This window comes from Macaca nemestrina, chromosome 16 (genome assembly GCF_043159975.1).
Source record: "Macaca nemestrina isolate mMacNem1 chromosome 16, mMacNem.hap1, whole genome shotgun sequence".
In the NCBI taxonomy this organism is placed as follows: domain Eukaryota; kingdom Metazoa; phylum Chordata; class Mammalia; order Primates; family Cercopithecidae; genus Macaca; species Macaca nemestrina.
Genome location: NC_092140.1, coordinates 1,452,891 through 1,474,524, shown reverse-complemented (window position 1 = coordinate 1,474,524; position 21,634 = coordinate 1,452,891). Strand labels below are relative to the sequence as shown.

The 21,634-nt window shown below is 51.7% G+C and overlaps 1 protein-coding gene across 12 annotated transcripts in view; it reads left to right on the top strand.

Moving 5' to 3' along the window:
• LOC105485271 (ATPase phospholipid transporting 11A) overlaps positions 1-21,634 on the top strand; it is a 183,284-nt gene that overhangs the window by 28,453 nt on the left and 133,197 nt on the right. For 5 of the 12 annotated variants that reach the window (XM_011747547.3, XM_071081005.1, XM_024793937.2 and 2 more), the window contains exon 1: positions 9,622-10,245. The exons of 2 other annotated variants lie outside the window; for them this stretch is intronic. In XM_011747547.3, the coding sequence (XP_011745849.1) occupies positions 10,174-10,245 (72 nt within the window). In that variant the 5' untranslated portion in view covers positions 9,622-10,173. Of the gene's footprint in view, positions 1-9,619; positions 10,246-21,634 lie in introns of those variants that run through there. 5 more of the 12 variants (XM_011747540.3, XM_011747539.3, XM_011747545.3 and 2 more) reach the window with 3 other exon arrangements.

The window sequence follows — 21,634 nt, the reverse complement described above, 5'->3', positions numbered from 1 at the left end:
GGACTCTCAGTGGGACGGCAGTGGCTGGGTGTGGAATTGGGTTTTGCTTTGCTTTGTCTCCCTAGCAGCTCTGGGCAGGCTGGCTGTGTGGGGGCCTGGGAGCGGCTCCCGCCTGGACTTTTAAATATTGGAGAGGCTCGGAGCTCATTCTCAGCGGAGTTCCCAGTGGCCGCTCGTCTTCTGAGCGTGGTCCTCTGGCCTCCTACAGATGCTGGGAGCCACAGCACCCTGCAATAGACCTTTTGCCAGAGCTCCCATGAGAAGCCTCCACTGTGGCGGGGCCTGAGCACGTCCCTCGGCCCCAGGCATTCCCCGTCTGGTGGGAAGTGGGGCCTTTAGCAAGTCGCATCTCGTCTCTGCCCCTCCTGGTGAGCTCTGCTCTGACGGCTGTGGGAACGCCTGGGAATGCCCATCTAGGTGCGTGTGGCCTGGCGTCTCCCCAGATTCACTTCCCAGATTTTCACTTCAAATGGCCTGGACGCTCAGAAGGAACCACCAACCCAGTGGTCTCTGGTGGCTCTGGGGACCTGTGGGGGCCACTACCTCTAGTCTCCTGGCAGGCACCCCCTCTGGGTGTACCTCTGGCATACAGGAGCCAGGGTGGAGGGGGCAAGGAGGCCTCTTTGGACTGGGGCGCTCACCACCTTCCACCGTGCCGGTCTTCACGCAGGGCCAGAGCCTGGCTCGGGGCTGGGTTTGCACTGAGCCAGGTCCTGAATGCCACCCATGTCTTGGGCATGTATGTCCATGGGGCCGGGCTGCTGGGGAGAGTGTGAGAGCAGGTTCTTTCTGAGGTCTCAACCAGTGACAGGGCCCATCCTGGACTTGGGGGATCTGCGTGAGTGGGGCAGCGGCAGCTCCTGCAGGGCCCAGGTGGGGTGTGGGTAGGTCGGGGAGTCTGCTGGCCTCCCAGCCTCCCTCAATTTCTGCATTTCAAAGATGGCTATGTGCAAAATAAAGGTGAAATGATGGCGCAATACTGGATCAGGTGGACACCTGGGAGCTGGAGGCCCGTGCACCTGCTCTTTCCCTGGGATGGGCAGAGGCTCATGGTGTCCACCCACAGACGCAGACCCACCGGCCTGCAGGGCTCATAGAGGCTGTTGTTGGCCCTGGTGACAAGTGGGGGACACGAGCATGTTCTGAAAGGGCGGGGAGGCTTCTGTCGTGACCTTGAGCAGGAAGAGAAAGGGAAGCCAGGAGGAGAGCAGACACGCTTCCGCCTCCAGGACGGCATTTGTTCAAGTGTAAAGAACCCAACGATGGGGACAAAATTTAAAATGCAAATACGTTCTCATTTATTTGTAATAAAAGGCCGCTGGAAAGCAGGTGCAGGAGTGGCCCAAGTTAGCATAATACTTTTTCTCCTAATCACATCCAACTTGTTTTTCTACTTTTATTTCAGAATGTGCCCTCACCCCGCACCCCCCGCCAGCCCGGGAGATGCAGCAGCTCTCTGCCTCCTTGACTGAGCTCCATTACCTCCAAGCTGAGAGGGTTAGTCAAGAGGGCGTGTTGGATTCCTTTGAAAACACATTTTTAGAAAGCACCCTTTTAACGACTGAACATGGTTTGGTTGAAAATAAACATCCCCAGGTACTCTTGTGGTACATGTTTATGATTTTGATGCTTCTGGTCTGAATGTACAATCTTCACATTGTACATTACAAACACTACTGTCAAGTTTACAGCTTTTCGTATTATTTGCTAATTCGTTGTCCACTTCTCTGCACTGCTTGTTAATCAGGTAAACCTGATAAACTGTCTAAACAGATGATGATATGGAATTGATTAAGTTATGGTGGTAGGTGACAAAACAGTACATGTTGTGTGATGCCATTCTGAAAACATTTCAAACACATACCTGTGCATTAGAAATGATTGCCACGTGGCCGGGTGCGGTGGCTCACGCCTGTAACCCCAGCACTTTGAGAGACTGAGGCGGGTGGATCACGTGAGGTCAGGAGTTTGAGACCAGCCTGATCAACATGGTGAAACCCCATCTGTACTAAAAATACAAAAATTAGCTGGGCGTGGTGGTGGCGGGCGCCTGTAATCCCAGCTACTCAGGAGGCAAGGCAGGAAAATCACTTGAACCCGGGAGGCGGAGGTTGCAGTGAGCCAAGATTGCACCACTGCACTCCAGCCTGAGTGACAAGAGGGAGGCTCTATCTCAGTAAATGAATAAATGATAGCCCCTGCCCCTGCCCCCACCCCGCCAAGGTGTGAGCAGAGTTGTCTCTCCCCCGTCGCTAATTCATCTTGCTTTTCCATAAAGAACACTCATTGCTTTTTACCATTGGATAAAAAGCATAAAAACTATAAATATTAAAAGCACCTGGATTTTTTTGAAGCTTTAACAATTTTAAATTTCTTTTCAGGTAACAGTGTCCAACGCTGCTTTTTGTTTGTGTTCATGAAATTTTATTTGTTAGCCAGCCAAAACCGAGTGTTTCCAGTTAACAAACTTACAACTCTTCTGCCTGTTCCAAACACAGCCTAAGCAAGGAGACAACTGTGCTGCCTGCCGTGAGTTTCATGTGAGACCCCCCAGAGGGCAGCTGCCTCCGCTGGGGGTCCTCCCTCCGAGGGGTGTGCAGTGGGGATGGGAACCTGCAGAGGCGGCACGCAGCTACTTGCCACTTAGGTTCTTATAACTGCCCTCGAGAGATTATCACTGGGTCCTGGATCCCTGGGTTTGGAGTAAACACTTAGCAGTTGGACGAGGGTGGGCTTGCAGGCTGCATTTTTTTGTTTTTTTGGTTTTTTTTGAGACTGAGTTTCATTCTTGTCCCCCAGGCTGGAGTGCAATAGTGCGATCATGGCTCACTGCAACTTCCACCTCCCGGGTTTAAGCAATTCTCTTGCCTCAACTTCCTGAGTAGCTGGGATTACAGTTGCACACCACCACTGCCAGCTAATTTTTTTTTTCTTTTGTATTTTTAGTAGAGATGAAGTTTTACCATGTTGGCCAGGCTGGTCTCGAACGTCTGACCTCAGGCTCTCCACCTGCCTTGGCCTCCCAAAGTGCTGGGATTATAGGCATGAGCCACTGCAGCCGGCCTGCTTTTAAAATAGGACATAGGGATTGAGGGGAGGTTTAGGATTTCGACATTGGCTTTAACAGGAGAAGAGAAGATGCTGAAAGTCCGGCTTATTTGAACTGTGTGTGTGTGACTTTGAATTGCATCAAATGCCGTCTCGGTGAACAGTCGGAGGGGCTCTCAGGACGCCCTGTGACGCACAGGTGTGACTTTGAATTGCGTCAAATGCTGTCTCAGTGAACAGTTTTGGGGGGCTTTCAGGACGCCCTGTGACGTGCATGCAGGAAGTTATAATGGTGTGTCTCAGGTATGCAGACTGCACCAGAGAGGCAACACAAAAGCAAGTCAATAGAAAAAGACTCATGCCTTGCATGCCTTTTGTTATATTCTTATGTAATCTTCTGTTCATGACTTTGTTTTGAAACACTTTTAAAATGTAAGATTAACTGGTAGGCTGTGGGAATAATCCCATTTGCCAAATCAAAATAATGTATCCTTGATTCCAACTGTCAGAAGACAAAATTACAAAACATTTAGTTATAGATGTGATTGGATTTTATTTACAGTTTCTTAACGGGGCAGCCTCCATTCTACATAATGAGCGTTCCCACTGGACAGTAACAGAACAGTAGGTTTTATAAGGTGGAAGCAAGGAAACAGAATAAGAAAAAAGCTGATGGTGAACTTCAGGTTACTTCAGTTTACTTCTTTGTAGAGGGTAAAGCAGAGGGAACTTTGTTACTTGCTGACTCGGGTCAGCGGCATCTCCTGTGTTCGAGAAGAACTGGTCTGTTACTTCTTTAAAGTTCCATTTTGGTGACGTGGCATCGAGCAGGAGCAACTCCATTCCTCTTTGGTCTGGTCTGTTGGGGCCTGTTGCTGGAGCTCAGTCCAAAACAGCCCCCCATAATTTAAAAAAAGTATTTCCATTTCATTTCTGGAAGTAAGCCTAAGAAAGTCACAGCCCAAGTGCCCACAATCATTTCAGAATGTTCCTTGCAGCAGTATTTGTTGTATCAATGAAAACATCTCAAGTCTGTTGATAAGGGATTGATTAAATACATTATTGACCATTCTGTTAATGGAAAGACCAAAGTCTGTAAAATATTTTAAAGAGGTTTATTCTGAGCCTGTCTGAGTGACCGTGGGCTGGGGAAACAGAGTCTGAGAAGGTGTGCCTGAGGCAGTCAGGTCACAGTTGGGGTTTACATGTTTTAGGGAGACAGGACTTACAGGCAAAGGCATGAATCGGTACATGGAAGGTTTACATTGGTTTAGCCCAGAAAGGCGGGATTTCTTGAAACAGGTGTCACAGGCCATAGGTGGGGTTGGAGATTCTTCAGTGTGCGATTGGTTAAAGCAGTAAAGCTTTGTTTAAAGCCTGGAGCCGGTGGAAGGGAATGTTGCGATGAGGCAGCCCACACCCCACGCACAGGGTCAGGGTTACCTGTGGGGTGCGTTCACCTTCGTCTGCGTGGCCCTGGCTCCTGTGAGCCTGGGTTGAGGTAAAGAGGTTGTGGAGACCAGGGCTTTATCACTCAGATGAAGCCTCTGGGTAGAGTCTGTTTTATTTTTTTGAGACGGAGTCTCGCTCTGTCGCCAGGCTGGAGTGTGGTGGCGCGATCTCAGCTCACTGCAGCCTCTGCCTCCCGGGTTCACGCCATTCTCCTGCCTCAGCCTCCTGAGTAGCTGGGACTGCAGGCGTGCACCACTACGTCCAGCTAATTTTTGTATTTTTAGTAGAGATGGGGTTTCACCATGTTGGCCAGGCTGGTCTTGATCTCTTAACCTTGTGATCCACCCGCCTTGGCCTCCCAAGGTGCTGGGATTAGTCTTTTGTGATCCCTATTTTGACATCAGTACCTGAGCTCCAGATCAGCCTCCCTAGTGTCATGGCTGAGAATTCAGTTTTGAAGGTGCCTCTGGGGTTCCTTTGGCCAAGAGGGGTCCGTTCTGTTAGTGGGGGCCGAGCTGGAATTTGGCTCTTGGCGTCAGAACAGTCCGCAGCCTCTGGGAGCTGCTGCCGCCAGCTGAGGGCTGCAGTTGCTGATCGGGAAAGGGTGTGTGTAAGGCCAGTCCTGTCAGGTCAGAAGTGGAAGGGTCTGGGTTGTAAATTAGAGTTAGGACATGTCCGATTGCGCCTCTCATTAGGGAGTTTAGCAAGAGTGTTTTTTTCTTGTAGCCTTAGGAATTTAGGAAGTTGCCAGAACCCTCTGCCCTGTAGGCAACTTTTGTTTCCTTAGCGTTAGGGTCCATCTTAGTGAAGAAAACTGTTTTGATCTCTTAGATCACAGATATTACGGAAAGAAGCAGGAAGGAAGGTTGGAAAGAGAAAACGTACCTTTGCTCACTAAGCATACAAGAGGCTTTGTTCTCTTGCCTGTGCATTTGGATATGTTGAGGGAAGCCAGGTGCCCCAGGCGGGGCCCAGAGGTGGTGTCACCCTGGCAGCACACCGCAGTGGTCACTGCTGAAGACCCGTGTTCTTGGACTTGACATCAAAGATGGAACGGGGATGTGGCCTGGGAACGAGGAATGTGGAAGCCAGCAGTGGGGAAGTGGGAGGGTCCCACAAGACAGCAGAAGGGCCTGGGTGAGTCCCGGGGTCAGTCGTGGTCTCCTCCACTGCTGGGCTTTCCGGGGTCATGAACCTCTCTCCTGCCCACCTCTTCTCCTGGCCCCCAGCGAATGACGTTGCATATAATTGCTTTTTTAGAGTGTTAAGAAAAAGGCTGTTTCCCAAATTCAGATTAGTATGAGCAAAAAGAAGGAGACCACATAGGAGCCAGGATGTGAGGGTGACCAGGAGGTGCACCAGGCCGTCAGCACCGCAGCTGCAAGAGGTGCAAAGCCTGGGCCATGGCAGGCGAGGGGAGGCCGTAGCAGGTGAGGGGAGGCCGTGGCAGGCAAGGGGAGGCCGTGGCAGGCGAGGGGAGGCCGTGGCAGGCGAGGGGAGGCCGTGGCAGGTGAGGGGAGGCCATGGCAGGCGAGGGGAGGCTGTGGCAGGCGAGGGGAGGCTGGCACACTGCCCACCATGGGAGCTGTTTGGGTTATTTTAACTTAAATATCCTGGGGCCATGTCACCTTGCCATCTGGAGGACCCTACAGTTTACAAAAGCCAAACTCTGCATCAATGAAGAGTCAAACTCAGAATATTTGAAGAGATTTATTCTGAGCCAAATATGAGTGACCATGGCCTGTGACACAGCCCTCAGGAGGTCCTGAGAACATGTGCCAAGGTGGTCGGGGCGCAGCTTGGTTTTATACATTTTAGGGAGACACGAGACATCAATCAGTGTACATTGGTTTTGCCCAGAAAGGCAGGACAACTCAAAGTGGGCCAGGGGGTGGGGGAGGGAGGAGGGGGAGAGGGGAGGAGGGCTGGGGGAGAGGGGAGGGGGAGGGGAGGAGGGCTGGGGGAGAGGGTTTCCAGGTTATAGGTAGATTTAAATTTTTTCTAATGGGCAGTTGGTTGAAAGACTTATCAGTAGAAAGAAATGCGTGGGTTGAAGTAAAGAGGTTGTGGAGACCAGGGCTTTATCACACAGGTGAAGCCTTCGGTAGCAGGTTTCAGAGAGAATGAATAGATTGTAAATGTTTCTGGTCAGACTTAAGGTCTGTGCTGACGTTCATGCTGGTCAGCCTTTCCTGAATTCCAGAAAGGAGGAGGCATCTGAGTCCCATCAGGGCCGGAAGCCGGTTTTCAGGATAACTTTGGAGTGCCCTTGGCGGAGAGGAGGGGTCCATTCAGATGGGTGGGGGCCCTTAGAATTTTATTTTTGGTATACGTGTGTAAAATACTTTAGAAAGATTTATTCTGAGACAATATGAGTGACTGTGGCTTGGGAAAACACAAACCTGAGAAGCCTTGAGGAACTGGTCCAAGGTGGTCGGGCTAGTTGGATTTTATACATTTCAGGGAGGCAGGAGTTATAGAAAGGACGTAAATCAATGCGTGGGTGGTCGACCTGGCTCAGCCGGAAAGGGCGGGATGTCTTGAACTAAAGTAGGCGGATTCAGAAATTCTTTACTTTTTTCTTTTTAAGTATTCTTTTTCAGAGATTCTTTAATTTGCATTTGATTAAAGGAGCAAGGTTCTATCTAAAACTTGGAGTCAGCAGAAAGGAATGTTTAAGATAAGGAGGCCCTGTTGGAGTCAGCCACAGGGTCAAAGAGCCCTGTTGAGCAGGACTGACGGCCTGCAGGTGGGACTTAACCCTCATCTGGAACGGCCCTGGGCCCTGTTTATCATTTGGCATCTTAGTGCCACAGAGTCTGTTTTTCTTCCTTCAGTCCTGTGAGCCTGGGTTGAGGTAAAGAGGTTGTGGAGACCGGGGCTTTATCACGCAGATGAAGCCTCTGGTAGCATGTTTCTTTGGTGTCTTATTGCCACAGAGGTTCCCCCCGCCCCACCACTCTCGTCATTCAGGCTGGAGTGCGGTGGCGTGATCTCTGCTCACTGCAACCTCTGCCTTCCGGATTCAAGCTATTCTCCTGCTTCAGCCTCTTGAGTAGCTGGGATTACAGGCACACACCACCACACCTGACTAATTTTTTTTTTTTTTTTTTTTTTTTTTTGAGACGGAGTCTCACTGTGCTCCCAGGCTGGAGTGCAGTGGCGTGATCTCGGCTCACTGCAAACTCCGCCTCCCGGGTTCACGCCATTCTCCCGCCTCAGCCTCCCGAGTAGCTGAGACTACAGGCGCCCGCCACCACGCCCGGCTAGTTTTTTGTATTTTTAGTAGAGACGGGGTTTCACCATGTTGGCCAGGATAGTCTCGATCTCCTGACCTCGTGATCCACCCGCCTCGGCCTCCCAAAGTGCGGGGATTACAGGCTTGAGCCACTGCGCCCGGCCATACCTGACTAATTTTTGTATTTTTAGTAGAGACGGGGTTTCACAGTGTCGGCCAGGTTGATCTCAAACTCCTGACCTCAGGTGATCGGCCTGTCTTGTCCTCCCCAAGTGCTGGGATTACAGGCGTGAGCCAGCGCGCCTGGCCAGAGTGTATTTTGTTCGTTTTATGATCTCTGTTTTGATGTTAATGCTGGTCAGTTGTGTCTAAACTCCAAAAGGGAGGGGGTAGAAGGAGGTGCCCCCTTCTCCCCCTTCGCCCCCTTTGTCCCCGTCGCCGCCATCGCCCCATTCCGACTCTGCATGCCCTGAGTTCATGTGGACCCCACAGGTTACGGGCTCTGTCCCCCAAGACGGCCTGCTTCAGACGCAGCCACAACTCTCAGGGGCCACCCACACTTCTGAGCGCCTGCCATAAACGTCAGGGAGGGCCCTGTGAGTCAGGGTTGACGATTTATTGGAAGGACTCGCGGAACTCAGGAGGTCACTGTGCTGAGGACGAGGGGCTTATGATACGTGGGAGCAATGCGAGGGGTCCACTGGTAGCCCCCTGTCCCCATGGAGCTGTCATGTGGCCCTCTTCCCTCTTCCCTACTTCGGAACTGTGTGTGTGCGGCAGCCAGGAATCTGGTGCACCAGCGTTTCATCAGAGTCTCATCACTACACGGGGGTCTCACCACTCCATCGGGGTCTCACCACTCCATCGGGGTCTCACCACTGCACCGGGGTCTCACCACTGCTCGGGGTCTCATCACTCCACCGGGGTCTCACCACTGCTCGGGGTCTCACCACTGCACCGGGGTCTCACCACTGCTCGGGGTCTCACCACTGCACCGGGGTCTCACCACTGCTCGGGGTCTCACCACTGCTCGGGGTCTCACCACTGCGCCGGGGTCTCACCACTGCTCGGGGTCTCACCACTCCACCGGGGTCTCACCACTGCTCAGGGTCTCACCACTGCTCAGGGTCTCACCACTGCTCGGGGTCTCACCACTGCACCGGGGTCTCACCACTGCACCGGGGTTTCATCACACTGTTGACCAAGAAATTGAGCTCAGTCTCCAGTGCCTCCCTTCTCCCCACAGGTCAGAGGTCAGGCTGGGGGTGGAAGCTGCAGCCCTGTCCTGGGGTGAGGCCGGCCCCCACAGGAAGCTGTTTGGGGCCCACCTTGAGGCTCCTCATTAGCATAAACTCAGGTGTGGTCGGCAGGGACTCTTGGTGAGCAACAGAAATACTCCTGTCATGTGGGAAGTTCCAAGGGTGCTGAAGCACGCCGGGCACCGGAACAGAGGCCAGGTGTGTTCCTCACTCCACCGCGGAGCCAGGGTCTGACCCCAGCGCTTCTGTTTCCAGAGGTGATCTGCCTTCCTCTGCCCCAGCCACCCCTGCGGCCATGCCTGTGGTCCCATGTGGGCTGGGCTGTAGCCTTGGACCTGGTCCCCACGTCATTTTCTTCCTCCCTCAGGGTGGATTGTCTGTGGGCCCAGTGTGGGACCAACAGCTGATGGCTGACGCCTCTTTCCATAGGTTGCCGGCCATGCGTACCTGGGGAAGACTTGAACTCCAGCCCTCCCTCAACCCTGTTCTGAGTCACAAGAGACACTGCACACCCCTCTTGTGGGAGCTGACTGAGGCTCGGGCTGGGCGCGAGGCAGTGGCAGGGGGGACAGACAGGTAAACCTGTGATCATGATATGATGTGGACCTCCCATGGCCAAGGTGAATCCCAAATGCTTTGGGAACAGAGTGACCAAAAGAAGACCCCTGGGGAGCAGATGAGGTGCAGGCAGAGGCATCACCCCCTCCACTCTCTCTGCTCTCAGCCCTCACCAGCCCACTGCCCGGGCATGCACCAGCCTCCTTCGCCCCTATCGCCCAGCCCCTGCCACCTGGGTTTCTCACCCGCTGCCTTCACTCATCCCTCCCCGCACCAGCCTGGAGTGACAGGCTGCATCTGCACGTGGCTGGCTCTACCTAGGTGCCCAAGAGTGACTGGCACAAGTGTGTGCTCAGTGTGCTCAATGCCTCTAACGACCAAGTGTGGGAAGCTGTTTTCGTGTGTAACAATGAAATAGCTCAGGTGTAAGCAGAACAAGTACACCAGCCCTCCCACGCCCCAGCCAGTGAGTGTGTGGCTACAGCTGTGCCTGCGAAGTTGCCATCCCTGGAGCTCCTTGGACAGGAGAAGCTTCTATTTGTGGAGGATGATTGGGGACAACGTCCCTGAGGGTGGCCTGTTGGTTACAGGAGGCTGAGGTTTGGAACTGATCCTTGCATGCAGGTGAGGACGATAGAAATGGATGAAGGAGGCCGAGAGAGACTCAGGAACCCCTCCCTGGCAGCTGAGGTGATGAGGGTGCCCCTGAAGGATGCCCTCAGAGCAAGGTGCTGGGGAGGGGGCGGGAAGCCATGGTCCTGGGGCCTGCTCACTGCACCTCTGTGCCAAGCAAGCTTTGTGCTTTTAGTTTTCACTGACTCTGCTTCTGTAAACGCAGCTGGTGTCTAGGGAGTCACAATTGGTCCTTGAAAAGAGGAGAAGGCTTCTCTGAAGGGAACAGTGTGTCCCAGGAGGTGAATGCTGGGGATGGGGCATGGCGTGCAGGGACAGGGGCCGAGGGGCATAGCGTGTGCAGGCAGAGGGGCCGGGGGCACAGTGTGCATGCAGAGAAGGCCTGGGGGGCACTGCTTGCATGCAGGGAGAGGAGCCAGGGGGAACCATGTGCGCGCAGGGAGAGGGGCCAGGGGGCACAGTCTGCGTGCAGGGAGAGGGGCTGGGGGGCACAGTGTGCATGTGGGGAGAGGAGCCGGGGGGCACAGTGTCCATGCGGGGAGAGGGGCCAGGGGGCACAGTCCGCGTGCAGGGATAGGGACCAATGGGCACAGTCTGTGTGCAGGGAGAGGGGCGGGGGGCAGATGATAGGTGCTGGGGGACAGGCCTAAAGGCAGTTGTACTTCTGAGAGCTTTTCCTGGCGGATTCCCAGATCTGTAGGTGAATGAGGTAAAGGAGCCCAAGGGGGCCATCGGGATGGCAGCTCCTGACCGTCTCCATCTGTGCTGCTGCCATGTCCTTTCTAATGCTGCAGCCAGGGGGTACTGCAGATGCTAGGGGACAGAAAACAGAGCCAATCAAATGCCTGGCTTTGCAAACTGGAAAAAAAACGTCCATTACTTTTGCAATTTGAAGGGCTCACAGGAGCAGAAAATTAGTGAAGAGTCTTATAAAATTATTGGATACAGTGCCTTAACCTGTAAACTTGAAGCTGAAGGTGTTTCTGCCATGAGAAAGGTACAAGCAGAATAAAAAATGCACGACTTAATGCTACTGTAGGTCCTCAGAATAAATAATTGTAAAGACATCTTCCTTGGGACGTGGCTAAGAGGGAAAAATCTCATAGAAAACTTTGAGGACATTGCAAATTTTTTTGTCTAATATGCAACTTTACAATTCTTGCTTAGCTTATGTGAATTTCTTACGATAACTTGGGGTTGTAGGTAATGGTAAATCTGAATGCTGCCTCTTCTTTTTTTTTTTTTTTTAAATTTTTTTTGAGACAGAGTTTCGCTCTGTCGCCCAGGCTGGAGTGCAGCAGCACAATCTTGGCTCACTGCAGCCTCTACCTCCCAGGGTCAAGCGATTCTTCTGCCTCAGTCTCCCGAGTAGCTGGGATTACAGGCATGTGCCACCATGCCTGGCTAATTTTGTATTTTTAGTAGAGATGGGGTTTCACCATGTTGGCCAGGCTGGTCTCAAACTCCTGACCTCATGTGATCTGCCTGCCTTGGCCTCCCAAAGTGCTGGAATTACAGGCGTGAGCCACCATGCCCTACTGAGCACTGTTTCTAGTGATAACTTGCTGCTCTATTTTTAGCAAGTTTACTATATTTATTTACTTTATTCAACCAATAATTACTGAGCATCCGCTATAGGCAGGTTCTGGGAACACAAGAAACAAAGCAAACGACAGAAGTAAGAATTGGTCTTTCCCTGGCAGGAATTTTAAATCTAGTGGGAACAGCAGTCTCGTTCCAAAAAAAAAAAAAAAAGCTGATAAGTGCCACAGGTGACCCTAGAAAACACTGCTTTTGTTCTTTGCACATGAAGGAACCAGGCTGCCCAAGGTGGAGGGGCTCCACACACCGTGCAGGGTCCGCACAGGCCCCTTTTGGCAGGCAGAGGTAGTCCCTGCCCATTTTCTTGAGGGCTGGTGGCTGCCTGAGAAATTCACCTGACACCAGATTGAAATGCAAATCGGCTTTCATCTGTATCTGGAGCTAAACTCTGGCTGCGTGCAGCCTGCCAGGCCGCTCGGGGACTCTGGTGCTGGGCGAGAAACTCGGCTCCAGGTGCATCTTGTCAAAGGCTGACACCCCCCCCCACCCCCCCCCGCCCATTTCTCACATGCGTTGCGGAACTGAATTCTCTGTGTAACTCAGAACTCAGAGTGAATGAGAGATCGATACATGTAGGGTTCCAGCAAGGGCCATGTCTGGTGAGCAGGGGAAAAACACCCCTTCTTCCTAGACCAGGGCTGGCATCCTTTCTGTGAAAAGGGCAGATAGTGAATGTTGTAGGCTTATGGGTCCTTGAGGTCTGCGCACCTGCCCACACCTGCCCACACCTGCCATCGCAGCAGGAAAATGGCCACAGAGAAAGTGGAATGAGTGAGTGTGGCTGGTGCCAGTTAACTTTATTTACAAAGCCAGTCACTGACCCTTACCCAGATAACTGGACTGCTGGACCCAACCGGGAGGGGCCGTGAGACTGTGCAGCCCGCCTCCCTGGGTTGCTGTATGTACCGCGTTGTCAGTGTCCATGCGTGGAGGGGCCGTGAGACTGTGCGGCCCACCTCCCTGGGTTGCTGTATGTACCACATTGTCAGTGTCCATGCGTGGAGGGGCCGTGAGACTGTGCGGCCCACCTCCCTGGGTTGCTGTATGTACCACATTGTCAGTGTCCATGCGTGGAGGGGCCGTGAGACTGTGCGGCCCACCTCCCTGGGTTGCTGTATGTACCGCGTTGTCAGTGTCCATGCGTGGAGGGGCCGTGAGACTGTGCGGCCCACCTCCCTGGGTTGCTGTATGTACCGCGTTGTCAGTGTCCATGCGTGGAGGGGCCGTGAGACTGTGCGGCCCACCTCCCTGGGTTGCTGTATGTACCGCGTTGTCAGTGTCCATGCGTGGAGGGGCCGTGAGACTGTGCGGCCCACCTCCCTGGGTTGCTGTATGTACCGCGTTGTCAGTGTCCATGCGTGGAGGGGCTGTGAGACTCTGTGGCCCACCTCCCTGGGTTGCTGTATGTACCGCGTTGTCAGTGTCCATGTGTGGAGGGGCTGTGAGACTCTGTGGCCCACCTCCCTGGGTTGCTGTATGTACCGCGTTGTCAGTGTCCATGCGTGGAGGGGCTGTGAGACTCTGTGGCCAGCCTCCCTGTGTCACCTGTATGTACCACGTTGTCAATGTCCACATGTGGAGGGGCTGTGAGACTGTGCAGCCCGCCTCCCTGTGTTACCTGTATGTACCGCGTTGTCAGTGTTCACGCGTGGAGGGACTGTGAGACTCTGTGGCCCGCCTCCCTGTGTTACCTGTATGTACCACCTTATCAGTATCCACGGAGCTTTAACTACAAATATTTCATGATCGCTTACGTCTGTTGTTCCTCTTCTCCTTGTCTACCTTGATATAGTTGTGGACTGATTGGATTTATTGAAAGGATATACAAACAGTTCAAAATTCAAAGCTAAGAGAAGAATACACAGTGGCCGCTGCCCTCTGCTAGCAGCTCCCCTCCTGGGGGTGGGAACACTGCAAACTCCACCACGGCCCGTGGGCATGTGACAAGCAAATGCAGTGACCGGTGGCTTGACTAAAGCAGGTTTTCACATTGGCGACATTTAGGATGCTTGGTTTTTTAACACATTTAAAGAAAAGGCTTTGTTCTCTGTTCAGAGTCCAGGATAGGATCCCGACATCTTAAGAATCTGAGTGACAAAATCAGTGAACCTGAGTGAAAATTTAGAATTGGTAGACACCTCTGTTAGTGTATCATCCCGGGTGCTCCTGGACGCAGGACTCTCCACATGTCTGGTTGGTGTCCGCTCATCTCTGATTGAACCTGACCTTATGACAGCCCACCCTGTTAACGACCGGATGCCGTTTTAATCACTCTACTATGTTTGCTTTCCTACCCCTGCGGTTTCTGTGGATTTATCCGACTCTGCCCACGGAGGCAGCACAGTCCCCCGGCATTGTGGCCCGGAATATCTAACGCGTCCAAGTGTGAACGATGTCAGAAGGCACTGAGGCAGCACAGTCCCCACCTCAGCATTGTGGGCCCAGAGTACCTAACTCATTCGAGTGTGAACAGTGTCAGAAGGCACTGAGGCAGCACAGTCCCCACCTCAGCATTGTGGGCCCAGAGTACCTAACTCATCCGAGTGTGAACAGTGTCAGAAGGCACTGAGGCAGCACAGTTCCCCCACCTCAGCATTGCGGACCTGGAGTATCTAACGCGTCCGAGTGTGAACAGTGTCAGAAGGCACTGCCGCAGCGCTCCTGCTATTTTTAGTGTCCTGCTATCTTTAGCTGATGGAGTCAGGCCACAGTGAGGCCAGCAGGCCGCTGAATCTCACGGAGGCTTCAGGAAGTTGTGACGCTGGCCCCTCAGCTTGCGGGAAACCTGCGAGGAAAAAACACGCAAACTGTTGTTGTTGTCAGTGATGAATCTGGAAGCAAATGGGGAATGGTTGTTACTTTTAAATGGCTCCTGACAATGGTTTGGCCAAGGCTTAGATGTAACAGTAATACTTACTTTTCCAATATCCAAAGCTTGAACTTCGGAAAATGGACAGCATAATTTTTAGTTATAGATTTGGGAGCTGGGAGGGTGCAGAGTCTCATTCTGTGTCCACGCTAAGTGCAGCTTCTGAAGGTGGTGGGGGGCGAGTTTCTTCATGGGAAATAAAAGAGCCCATGGGAACCCTTTGCAGTGACCCACATAGACCATGGATCGCGTGGGAGCCGTGGGGCCAGTGGCCTGGAAGGGGGCACCCCGCAGTCACATGGTAAGTGCAACCTCGGAGGAGTCCAGTCCGCCAGGACACGGGCAGCCACAGAGTTTCTGTACTGGAGGTGATGCTGATGCTGTTATCTTTATTTGCGTGGATCTGTGATTTACGTGGATCTGAAGCCTCGTGGAGGCCAGAAGACAGGCATTGATGAGGGAAGGTGAAGATGGCAAATTCCTGGCATGGAACAGTTTGTTCTCAAAGAGCCAGCTGAGCCCACAGCAGTTTTGTAATCTGGAAGCTCGTGGCTGGCGTGTGATGTGATGATCTCCCCTGCTGATGTGTGAATAACTCCTGACACATCCCTGTTCTCTAGTAACACGATGCTAGGCATGGGACACACAGCCGCTTCCCAGGAAACCTCGCGGCGTGAGCACCGGGTGCCTGCGCAGGTGCGGGAGGACGGGGCTCGCAGTGCGGGGTCTGTGCAGGGCCTCCTGGTGAAATTGCGCTCTCTGGACACACTGCTGGGTCCATCACGTGAGCCCAGCATGGCAGATCATATGTTTGTAAATGAACCTTAAAAGGTGAGGTTTTTAGGCTTTCAAATATTTGGGGGGAAAGGGTAGAAAACTGCCCCCAGGGGGCTTGAATGAATCAAGTCGCACTGCAGAGCAGGAAGGATTTTCAGAAGTAGATGCCGCTGTGACCGCAGCAGGTCGGGGGCGGGGTGGGAGGAAGTGGGTCTTCGGGCAGCACTTTCTCTTGGGACAGGTGTTCTTTCTGTAGACAGTCTCTTTATCTATTTTTTGAGACAGACTCTGGCTCAGTTGCCCAGGGTGGAGTGCAGTGGCGCGATCCCCGCTCACTTGAACCTCCGCCTCCTGGGCTCACGCGATCCTCCTGCCTCAGCCTCCCGAGTAGCTGGGATTAAGGTGCCTGCCACCACGCCCGGATAATTTTTGTATTTGGAGCAGACACGGGGTTTCACCATGTTGGCCAGGCTGGTCTCGAACTCCTGATCTCCAGTGATCCACCCCCTTCAGCCACCAAAGTGCTCCAGTGATGCGCCTGCCTTGGCCTCCCAAGGTGCTGGGATTACAGGCATGAGCTACTGCACCCAGCCTCGTATACAGTCTTTCTTAGATAAAACTTGAAGGGTTAGCTTTATTACTAAACAGTTTAGCTTTATTACTAAAGAGAACAGAAATGCCATCTAAGCAGAAATAGAAACTGTCAGAACTCCTGCGATGACTACGCCACACGCTTCATTCCCACTCCATTCCCAGCCAGGAGTCCACATTCCAGCCAGCTGAGGTTCTGTAGTTGATAATCAATTGCACGGCACTCACCAGTTTTCTGTTTTATTTATGAGTAAAGTTTTAAGTGTGACGACGTAAGTGAAAATTCGAGAGTGGGAATTGGATGTGCATGAACTCATTGCCTATCGATGGCCCAGCAGGTACTGCTGTCCCCAAGGAAGGTGTGGGAGGAGACAGTAGGTGTCACTCATGTTCATGGCTGTCCCATGAGGCCTATCACGTCCTACCCTATGAGATCTATCACATCCTATCCTGTGAGACTTACAACGTCCTATGCTACAAACATATCACATCCTGTCCTTCAAAAAATGTCCCATCTTGCCCTCCAAGACTCTAGGAGCAGGTGCATAAGTGCAGGTAAGGGCAAAGGCAGGTGAGGAAGGAAGCAGTGGCCCGAGGGGTGCGTGGGACAGTGTGAGTCCCAGCAGTGTGTGGGGGAAGCCTACTAGATGGTGGAGAAATGGGGGCGGGTGGGGGCAGGTGGCCCAGGTTCCAGCATGGGAAGGTATGGTGTGCGGACACTGGCCTCCCCAGGTGAGACGGTGGCCTTCGGCGGCGTCCTGCACACACCTGTACCTACAGTGTTGTGCAGTGAATAAAAGGCTCTGGCAGTGAGTTCGGTCCTGTTGGGAAGTTGGTCGGGGGTTTTAGGGACGTACGTGGCAATAATTGCATCCCAAGCAGCTCCTCCATTCAGGGCCCCTGATAGTCTGGAGTCTCAGGAGCCACAGACGACCTTCTGGTTCATCCATTGTGCTCAGAGGTGGGAAACTTTAAACGTTTCTAAATTAAAACAAAGTCTGACTTACTGTAGAATAGAATGAAAACTTTGCACAGAAATGTAAGAATATATACAAAAACAAAAAGAAATAATGTGTTGTAGTGGGTGATTAGAGGTCCTGGGCCAGTCTCTCTCTCCCCATCCTCTTCTTTCTCACTCCCTGCTTCCCTCTCTCTCCAGCTGCATCTCTCTCTCTGTCTCTCTCCAGCTCTCTCTCTCTCTCCATCTGTCTCTCTCCATCTGTCTCTCTCCATCTGTCTCTCTCCAGCTCCGTCTCTCTCCTGCTCCATCTCTCTCCAGCTCCGTCTCTCTCCTGTTCCGTCTCTCTCCAGCTCTGTCTCTCTCCAGCTCTGTCTCTCTCCAGCTCCGTCTCTCTCCTCCATCTCTCTCCAGCTCCACCTCTCTCCAGCTCCGTCTCTCTCCAGCTCTGTCTCTCTCCAGCTCCGTCTCTCTCCTCCATCTCTCTCCAGCTCCACCTCTCTCCAGCTCTGTCTCTCTCCAGCTCTGTCTCTCTCCTGCTCCATGTCTCTCCAGCTCCGTCTCTCTCCAGCTCCACCTCTCTCCAGCTCCACCTCTCTCCAGCTCCGTCTCTCTCCAGCTCCACCTCTCTCCAGCTCCACCTCTCTCCAGCTCTGTCTCTCTCCAGCTCCACCTCTCTCCAGCTCTGTCTCTCTCCAGCTCCGTCTCTCTCCTGTTCCACCTCTCTCCAGCTCCGTCTCTCTCCAGCTCCGTCTCTCTCCTGTTCCGTCTCTCTCCAGCTCCGTCTCTCTCCAGCTCCGTCTCTCTCCAGCTCCGTCTCTCTCCTGCTCCATCTCTCTCCAGCTCCACCTCTCTCCAGCTCTGTCTCTCTCCAGCTCTGTCTCTCTCCTGCTCCATGTCTCTCCAGCTCTGTCTCCTGCTCCATCTCTCTCCTGCTCCATCTCTCTCCAGCTCCACCTCTCTCCAGCTCCACCTCTCTCCAGCTCTGTCTCTCTCCAGCTCCGTCTCTCTCCTGCTCCATCTCTCTCCTGCTCCATCTCTCTCCATCTGTCTCTCTCCAGCTCCATCTCTCTCCTGCTCCATCTCTCTCCATCTGTCTCTCTCCAGCTCCGTCTCTCTCCTGCTCCATCTCTCTCCAGCTCTGTCTCTCTCCAGCTCCATCTCTCTCCTGCTCCATCTCTCTCCAGCTGCATCTCTCCCTATTTTCTCTTCTGGCCTTTGTGATTAAACTTGATAATAAAAAGCACTTACAAATTTATTTTATGACTATATCTGCCTCTACTTTGTTCATTTGTTTATTTTGAGACAAAGTCTCGCTCTGTTGCCCAGGCTGGAGTGGCGCAATCTCGCCTCACTGCAACCTCTGCCTCCCTGCAACCTCTGCCTCCCTGCAACCTCTGCCTCCCAGGTTCAAGCGATTCTCATGCCTCAGCCTCCCGAGTATCTGGGACTGCAGATGCACACCACCATGCCTGGCTAGTTTTTGTACTTTTAGTCGAGATGGGGTTTCGCCATGTTGGCCAGGCTGGTCTTGAACTCCTGACCTCAGGTGATCCACCTGCCTCAGCCTCCCAAGGTGCTGTGATTACAGGTGTGAGTCACTGCGCCCAGCCTCTGCCTGTAGTTTAATTAGTGCCTATGTTTTATTAGGTGGCAAGTGTTGAATTACAGTTTTGATTTAAACCCTTCTATTTTAGAGTTGGAGCAATAGACACAGGTTTACATGTTATTTATCTAAAAATTTCTGTACATGCTTTTCTTCTAAACATACATTTCATTGTTAAATTGGGCATTAGAAGCATGATACATTTCTTAAAGAGTTAACTATACAGGCAAACACTATTAATGTTTAACAAGGCATCTGTTTTTCTTCTTGTCCGTGCTCTTCCCCACAAAAGCAGAGAGTGGAAGTTGAGTATGGCTTGAGGGCACAGGGTGCGGGGTACAGCATCTCCGCTTTACTTAAAAATGAGCGGTGGGTGGAGGATTCAGGCGCAGAGAGCGTGCAGGGCACATACAGGATCCTACTGTGCAGATGCAGGATCCACAGTGGGGACAGGATGAATCGAACTGTAGAGCTTTTTTGATGCAGAGATTCTTCTAGGCAGGAATGCGAAAGCTTCAGGTGTTAAGTTTCACTGCTGTTACTAACACTGGATATTAACAATTTAAAACACCTTTGACATATTTTCACTTGTATTTCATGTCTTTTGGTTAAGAGTTGAGCTGTTGAGCCTAGTTTTATTGTTGACTGGCTTTTTGCTGAAAAGCTAACAGGTTGAATGGTTTGTTAAATCTAGAATCTTCGAGGTAGGCCCACATTATCACATTAAACTCACAAGTGTGGATCACAAGTGAAGGAGTATTGCACAGAATTTTTTTCCTTTCCTTATAAAATGCATTAGTCTACGCAAAGAGAGACTACTTTAGGGGGGAAAAATCATATATTTAAAATATATTAACTCTACCCTATATTTATATATTTTGGTTTCTGTTTTGTCTAAGAGTTCATTGTCCAAGTCGGTGGACAGCTGAATCTCATTTTTCTGACTCACTTCTGCGATTCTTACCTTCAGAGCTGCTTGGATTATTTAGCAGTGGTTCTCTCCTTTTCTTTCCAGTTTTAAATTAGCAGTTCTGTTTCACTGATCGGTCATTTGTCAAGCAAATACTCATTGAGTTTCTATTAATACCATTAAACCAGGCCTTTGTGTTACTTAGTTATTGAGAAAATGATTTCATCTGGGTTAATGAGCTAAAAGGGCATGGGAGACAGCCACCAGGAGACGGGAGACGGTGGGCCACCAGGAGACGGGACACGGTGAGCCACCAGGAGACGGGACACGGTGAGCCACCAGGAGACGGGAGACAGTGAGCCACCAGGAGACGGGACACGGTGAGCCACCAGGAGACGGGACACGGTGAGCCACCAGGAGATGGGAGACGGTGAGCCACCAGGAGACGGGACATGGTGAGCCACCAGGAGATGGGAGACGGTGAGCCACCAGGAGAGTGGGTGCTCCTGAGCTTCACTAGCTGTGCTGCTTCCAGCTGATAATGAGTTTTTGTTTGAGAAACTAAGCCCTCTGGACGGGGCCTCACAGCAGAATGGACATGCAAGCTCAGCTGTTCCCCCCTGCTTGGCTTTTAATTGGTGCTGAGATGAGGCACGTGCAGGGGGTGGGTGAGGGGCAGGGAAAGATCCTTAAAATACTTGAGAAAAGGGCCTTTCCTGCAACTTGGTTAAGAAACCGTTGCAATCACAATAATATTGGACTGAAAGAGGTTGGTCTTCATGGAATTTTAGTAACCCAGAGTTTAAGACAGGAGTGAAATTTCTTGTCTTTATTTCTAATTTGCAAACTGGAAAAGTGAGTCTGGGCAGAAATTGGGTTTCCAGTGCCTGTCGGTGACCTCAGCCATCAACCGCCATGGAACCACAGGCTGCCCGGAGAGTCAAACCCTGACTGTATTGGACTCAAAAAATAAATATCAGTAACAAATGCATACTTAGAAAGTGTGACCCAATGCTTTCACACTCCTCTGTACTTTTCTTTTCATCAATTAGTGGTTTTCAAAGTGGATAGCAATATGAATATTTCTCTTTTTCAGTGATACGGTTTTTCTCGTCACCAGAAAGCTATCCTATACCTTGTACTTGGCTCACGTGCCCTCATGGCCGCACGTGGGGGGCATCATTGTGGCACCTGGTGGGGTGGCAGGTGCCTCCTCCTGAGGCAGCAACCCCAAAAGGTAAGCATGGTTCTGCCCATGCCCCCATTTCCAGCAGGCCGTGTCAGCGGTAGGACCATGGATACCGACTGGCGAGGGGGAGCGCCAGGAGACAGAGAAGACGGCTGCCCGCTGGGGCTTCTAGTCTCCCTTCCAGGAAGGATTTGAAGTAGCTGACACAATTAAACACAACAGAAAAGAGGACTTTAAAAAAAAAAAAAAGCCGAGAAAAATTTTAGCAGACGTCTGGGATGGATTTAGCTGTGCATTTTCTGGCAGTGAAGGTAAAAAAGGAAATCTCCATCTGGGTCTAATAAAAGGCACTCCATAGATACACTGGGGAAAAGAAACTTTTTCATTCAAGGGAGAATTAATTATAGAAGGACACTGGGAAATCTAAATACCATAAACGGGTTTTGCTGACATTTCAAGAATGTTCAGATTGAGTTTTTTTTTTTTTCCGTTAAATAAAAAGTTGATTTCTTTGAGTGCCCCGAAAGCCTGGCATTGTATGGCAGCCCAGCAAGGCAGCCTTCGGCGCGACTGATGGAGGCTGTTTCCGATTGCCTGAGCTCACATAAGCACAGGAATTACAGAACCCACAACAATGATTTCTGTGGGTTTGTCAACAGAACTTCTTCTCAAAGCATTTTATTTGTATAAATTTATAAATTCCAAGACTTTATTTAGTATGAATTCAGTGAAAAAGTAAGACTTTAGTGAACACAAAATCTGAAGCGAGAGGTTATGATGCTTGCTGGAGTCGATCTGTTCATTTCCAGGCTCCGTTTTGGTTGCATTGTGTAGAAGAAACCTTCAGTCGCGCAGATAAGAAGTCCTAAGTGGTCACAGGGCTTAGAACCCTGCACCGTGCAACCTCAAATAGCTCCAGAACCTTGACAGAGTTGTTACGGAGT